Source organism: Mesitornis unicolor, unplaced genomic scaffold (assembly GCF_000695765.1).
Source record: "Mesitornis unicolor isolate BGI_N332 unplaced genomic scaffold, ASM69576v1 scaffold26762, whole genome shotgun sequence".
In the NCBI taxonomy this organism is placed as follows: domain Eukaryota; kingdom Metazoa; phylum Chordata; class Aves; order Mesitornithiformes; family Mesitornithidae; genus Mesitornis; species Mesitornis unicolor.
Genome location: NW_010170230.1, coordinates 18,392 through 24,946, shown reverse-complemented (window position 1 = coordinate 24,946; position 6,555 = coordinate 18,392). Strand labels below are relative to the sequence as shown.

At 39.7% G+C, this 6,555-nt stretch overlaps 1 protein-coding gene across 1 annotated transcript in view; it reads left to right on the top strand.

Moving 5' to 3' along the window:
- Window positions 1-6,555, top strand: part of TAB2 (TGF-beta activated kinase 1/MAP3K7 binding protein 2) — a 19,522-nt gene that overhangs the window by 4,990 nt on the left and 7,977 nt on the right. Inside the window, 2 exon segments of the mRNA XM_010179630.1 lie at window positions 512-769; window positions 772-2,011. Of these exon segments, the coding sequence (XP_010177932.1) occupies window positions 512-769; window positions 772-2,011 (1,498 nt within the window).

Below are 6,555 nucleotides of genomic sequence, written 5' to 3'. Positions count from 1 at the left end.
GCAGGAGGTAGGTAATGCATAACTGTTATTGATGTGTTTTGGAAAACGCTTTTTTTTAAAATGTATTTTGATTTTTGCTTTTGAGTTATTAACCAGTAATGTGCAGGTGTCGTGAATCCATTCCTTCTATCAGTTTCCCTCTCAAGCCAGAGACTTGGTCATTGCTGGACGTTGTTCTGAAATTGAGAAGAAGTAGCAAAAGCATTCTTCCAAGGTGTATCATACTGTATGCTGTTAGCTTGTCAATATCCAAGATCTCCCTGTCATTACTTCAGCAGCAATGCAGACCTCCGCCCTTGATGCCAGTGACCAAGTTGGTGTTTTCAAAATATTTAAGGTTCACATGCAAGCAAGCCCCTTGTGCACGTGTAGCAGCTATGCTAGCCAACCACCTAAAGCTTTGTTTGATGCTAGCTACATTGTTAATTTTTCAATGGTGATTGGATGCATATGTTATCTAACTGTGACTGTATTTTATCAGTAATGTCAAACTTTCATCTGTCTCTTATAGAATAACAATAATTTGGATGCCTGTTGTGCAGTTCTCTCTCAGGAGAGCACAAAATATCTTTACGGCGAAGGAGACCTAGGTTTTTCGGATGATTCTGGGATTCCTGGACTACGAAATCACATGACATCTCTTAATTTGGATTTGCAGTCACAGAACGTGTATCACCATGGAAGAGAAGGAAGTAGAATGAATGGAAGTAGGACTCTAACTCACAGCGTTAGCGATGGACACCTTCAAACCAGTCAGTCCAACAATGTTTACCACAGACAGCGCCTGCGCAGGTTCCACAAGGATTTAATGTCTTTGGGATGGCTAATACAGTTAGTTCTTCTAATCCAGGGCAACATCTTGGATTTCACCTAGGCAGCAAAGGAGTATCTAACTTGTCTCAACAAACACCCAGATTCAACCCCATTATGGTAACTCTAGCCCCAAATATTCAGCCTGGTCGCAATACCCCTACATCTTTGCACATACATGGTGTACCTCCTCCTGTACTTAACAGTCCACAGGGAAATTCTATCTATATTAGGCCTTACATCACAGCTCCTAGTGGTACTGCTCGACAGACGCAGCAGCAGCCAGGCTGGGCATCTCAGTTTAATCCCATGCACCCTCAGCAAGTCTACCAGCCTTCGCAACCAAGTCCCTGGACTACTCTTCCTACATCCAGTTCTACGCCACATACCTCATCACAACAGTCAACACAGCCAAATCAGCAAGGTCACCAGACTTCTCATGTCTATATGCCTATCAGTTCTCCTACTACTCCACAAGCACCTATGATTCATTCATCTGGTAGCTCACAATCCTCTGCTCATAGCCAGTACAACATTCAGAATATATCCACAGGACCTCGCAAAAACCAGATTGAAATCAAACTTGAACCGCCACAGAGAAACAGTTCTTCGAAGTTGCGTTCAACTGGCCCTCGCACCTCCACTACTCCCTCTTCCCTCAACAGCCAGACATTAAGTAGAAGTCAACCCACTGTTTACATATCGGCCAGTCCTCCAAATACTGATGAAGTGATCACTCGTGGTCAACCCAAGGTCTACATTTCAGCAAATGCCACAACAGGAGATGATCAAGTTGTGCGGAACCAGCCCACGCTTTTCATATCAACAAATCCTGGAGTATCTACCACTTCTAGGAATATGTCTGGTCAAGTAAGCATGGGTCCTGCATTTATTCATCACCATCCACCCAAGAGTCGAGCAGTGGGCAACAGCACCACTGCAACCTCTCCTCGAGTGGTGGTTACGCAGCCTAACACAAAATATACTTTTAAAATTACAGTTTCTCCAAATAAGCCCCCTGCAGTTTCCCCAGGGGTAGTGTCCCCGACCTTTGAACCTACAAACCTTCTAAACCTTCCTGATCACTATGTTGAACCAGAGGGTATCCAGCATCTTACTGACCCTGTTTTAGCACATGTGGATAGGATCAGTGATGCACGGAAATTGAGTATGGGATCTGATGATGCTGCCTACACACAAGGTAATATTCTTAATATAAATAGTAGAGATTTCAGCCAGATTGTCAATTCATTGTGCAGGTTACAGAACAGGAAACAGTTTATAAACCTTTGTGATGTTAATGCAGTATCTCCAACGTTAGCATTCATGAGCATTTCCTAAATAAATAAAAAAGCTTTATAATCAAATCCTAGATTTCTTTTTATGGTGAAGACATGTAACTGAATGCTTGGAGATAATTATTCTGTTTGTCTTAAGTAGATATGTTATCTGTTTAATGAAGTGGAGTCATAGCGTTTTCATTTTTATGTTCTGAAAGAAACATCTAAGCTTACTCAATTTGTCAAGATTTCAAGTTAGAAGTCTAATGGCAGACTTCTGAGTCATTTGAGATACTGTTTCCATTGGATAAAGTTTCCTTTTTTTTTTCTTTCTGTGAATGTTATTTAAGAAGCAAGAAAAGCAGACTTGAAAAGCAATTAGTGGGACAAAGCATTGGCCTCCATGTTTCCTAAGGTGTGCCTGACAATACAATGCTTAAAGTCTTGACATTTACTTATGTTGTAAAATGTGATAAGGAACACCACTTAGTCTTTTTCTGCTGTTTTCATGGTGATTTTGCATGCTTTTATTACCAACTTGTTGGTTTATTAACCCTTTTGTAGACTTTTTGTGTAAATATGCTGAATGAGTTTTAGGATATTTAAGCAATGTTCAGGATAGGTTGTCAAAATAATTTCTCTTTGACCTCATTGGTCCTCTTTGGACTTGACAGGCAGTTCAGCATTAAAAAACTGGCTTGCTCCACAACTATTCTAAACATTCTTCAGATTAATTTAGCCATTTTGTTTTGTGTAAGTCAGTCCAGTGATGAGGACACTGGAAGCCTGATCTGCATATGTACTGCTATATTAAAGAGGTAAATCAAAACCTGATCAATGCTTGTGCACTACTTCTGTGTGCAGTTGTATCTTTGAGAGAATAATCCATCCTAACTCAAGAGTCAAAACCAAAAAACTAACATCCCAGACTGTCTTTTACAGTCAATGAAGAGTTAAAGAGCTTTAGAAAACTATTCATCTGTAGATAAGCAAAACAAATTGCCCTCCAGAAGTGGTGTTCCCTTTATTTACTCTGAAGGGAGAATTGGCTGGCTGGTTTAGTCCTGGAAGACTTTAGGTACCCGGAAATTAAGCAATCAAAATCTTGTCCTTGGGCTCTAAATAATCTTTGAGATCATGAACTTGCTTCCCAGGCATCCTGCATTTTAGGTACTTGTTGGGGAAGGTTGTTTCTTTCTCCTGTTCTGTCTTTCTGATGGAATTGACTTCTACCAGCTTTAGCTCTTTGTCTCTTGCAGCCCTGGTAGCAATGGCTGCTGTAACCTGCCTTCCTGCAGAACCTCTACAGGCTGTGGCTATCAGCATCCAGTTTATCGAGCTGAGGGAAGCTTGTGAGACCCATATCTGCTGTGCAACTTAGAGTTCAGAAGTGTTGACTGGCTCATACCTGCTGTGGAGCCCAGTTGTTCCTGAAGCCAAGACATAAAGGCAGTGTTTAGATGAAGTATAGATGCATGATGTGGGCTGGTGCAGCTCTTGACCTTCGGGAAACGCCATCCTTCTGTGCTCTTCACAAGGTTGTGTAAAGTACACTTGTGCTTCTGAAGTTCTTTACATTCAGAAGCGTTTAAGATTTCTGGCATGTGTTGCTCTGTTTCTGCTGCAACAAGTGCAGTATTTTTCTGTTTAATCGTTGGAAAGTCAAGAAGTGTGTGATGGACTGACTTGTATGATCTTGTTATCCAGTAGTCCTAATTATTGCTTTTAAACTTTAATGTTTTACTTAGAGGTGGTACTTTTTTCCTGTGACATACTAAAAGTGATTTGGGTTACTTGATGCTTTCCATTGTGAGGCCATGTTCTAAGCTGTTTATAATTCAGCAAGACATGCAAAAGACCTTCCACACTAGGTGCTTGTCTCAGTTTTAGCCAGATGAGTATGTTTCTCTGGCTATGATTAGAGAAAAAAGTATTTTCATCAGCTTTTCCATTTCTGCCCAGAATGCTCCTTATCTTGGCAGGGAGAACAAACTGGCTTGGGGTAGAAGGAATGCTGGAAGGTGGAGTTGCTTTGGTGTCAAAGGAGATTTCCTTCACTTTGTTTCAGTAAAATACATTTATATGCATGGTCCAGCCCCAGAAGAGTAGTAGAAGGTTGTGTTGGACCTATCTGCAAGTGCTGCAGCCTGCGACTTGAGAAACTTTACTTCAGTTGTAGTGTGTGTAGGCCCTCCAGTTTCTTTCCAAGATTAGACTTCTTGTTTTCCTCCCCTGGTTTTCTCTGCTGTTCTCTGCAGTGAGTCACAGTGGGTAGCAGAAGTCTGCCACAGATCTGTTTGCTGCCAGAACTGGGCGTTATACAATGTGAAAAGGAGTGGGGTACTGCTCAGATAAAATCAGTGTAGTTACTCTGGAATGTAAAGTTAAATCTCTCTCGCCGACTTTGTGATGCTAAGAAACCATCATCAGACTTTTCAGAAGTGGTTGCTAGTTAATGTTTCTCATTTTCTGGGATTTCAGTTTGAGATACTGTGGATTTGCTTGTGGAAATACTGAGAGCACTCACCTGGCACTGAAGTCAATAAGAATAACATTGTGAGAAAAGTAATGCAGGGCGCATGCCTAAAAGGACAGCCAAAATAGGATGCATTTTTAATGCTAATCTATTTAGTATCAGTTTCCATTACTTAGCAGAGATTTTAGTTTATAGTTATTTTTATTAATATGATATAATTACCTGAGACTTCAATATATAACTTCCTTTAGTATAAAGTGTCTTATGGATGAAAACCAGCACAATCCTGTTAGAAACTGAAAATTCTGTATTCAGAAATGTTTTTTGTGATGTATATTCTCTATGCATGCAGTCGTATGTTGAATAGTGAGGTTAAACAATTACTTAATAGTTACTCATTCTGTGTATAGCTTTCAATCTGCATAATGGGCAGGCATCCTATCAAGAAAATACATAATAGTAATAAAATCTTTGAGCTCATTTTTTCAGATCAGGGAGAGAGCTTAAGTCCCCCCTTAGTTCAATACTACTTGGCTTTTGACTGTCTGACTTTTCCATGTTATTTTCTTTAACTTTGGTTAGGGATGGTATGCATAGAGTTAATCATTGGTACCACCTATAGGTATGTTTGTGGATGTATGTTTACTTAGCAATTCTTGCTACTGTGTTAATTGATAAACTAAGTTCGTAACTTGGCATTTTGCGTAGTTCTTGCTTTTGGTTCTTGGAGCTCTTAAATTTTCAAAATAGCAAAAAGGCTGTAGGAAACAAATTTCTGAAAATCCTAATGAGCCCTTACAGATCTTTAAAAAAAGACTTGAGTAAGATACAGCTGTGCCCCGTGCTCCAGGGGGCCTTGAGCTCATCACATCATGTGATTTAAGAAAAAATACAGCCTTCTATTTGTCTCTGTATGTCAGTCCCCGCTCTTGAGTGACACTTCTTAAAAAAAATTAAATGAAGAGAGCATTGGAAAGGGAAGACAGATAACAAATCAATGTGAACTGTTAAAATTGCATACTAAATGGCTGCATTTTGTGCAGCTTCAAATGCAGATTTTGAAAATGTGTACAAACATGAGCGTGTCCTGAAGAATTTCACAAACCTACTGCCACAGAGTAATTGCACTGCTAGAATTCCCTTTTCCTCCATATTTGTCAAACTAAGACTTTTCAGAAATTCATAGGTCTGTAGAATAGGGTGAAATCATTGTGTTCCTAGATTAACTTTTTTCTTAGAAACACTTGAAATAGCAGAAGACACTCTAAAGCAGTAATTGCTTGAAATTCAGATTCACAGAGGTTTTGAGAAAACGATACATTTTCTTCAGACTTACAAGTATATTCAGCACCTGTTTGCATAGGTCTCTAGGAAAGGACAAGTGAACTTCTGTCCTCCAGACTTTCATGCTTCCTGTAATTATAATGATTTACGGCCTTTTTTGTGGAAAATACGCACTCTGAATGTCAAAGGAATAGTGGCATCTGCCGAAGCTTGAAGTGCACTCTTCTTTCCAATCTGCTGAATGTGAACGTGGAAGGTTGAAAAGATGTAAAGGGCACAGTACCCCGTTTGGACGTAATTAACAAGTTGAACATTAAATCTATTCTGGTTATGGTAAAATAATGAGAGTCAAGAAGACAGTCTTTGTACTTGTATTGCTAGGATGATTACAGTTAATAGCTGCTTTTTAAGGATGTCTGAAAAAACAAATGCAAGCCTGAGACTTTCTGGCTTCTAAACTTGAGAGTGCCTATGCTGTCTGCATAGGTGGAATCCCCTACCTGTAAGAAGCACAGAATTAGAGAAAAGACAATTCAGTGTCTCCTCCTAACTAAATTAGTAGCTGAATTGCATTTGATTCAGAGATGCAGTTTTCTTAATGTTTTCAGCTGCTCCGATCAACACTAGAGGGAGCTGAATACTTAAATTGCTGTTTTCCATTAATTAATACTGCAGTGGGATATGTGGGGATTTTGTCTCCCCCAC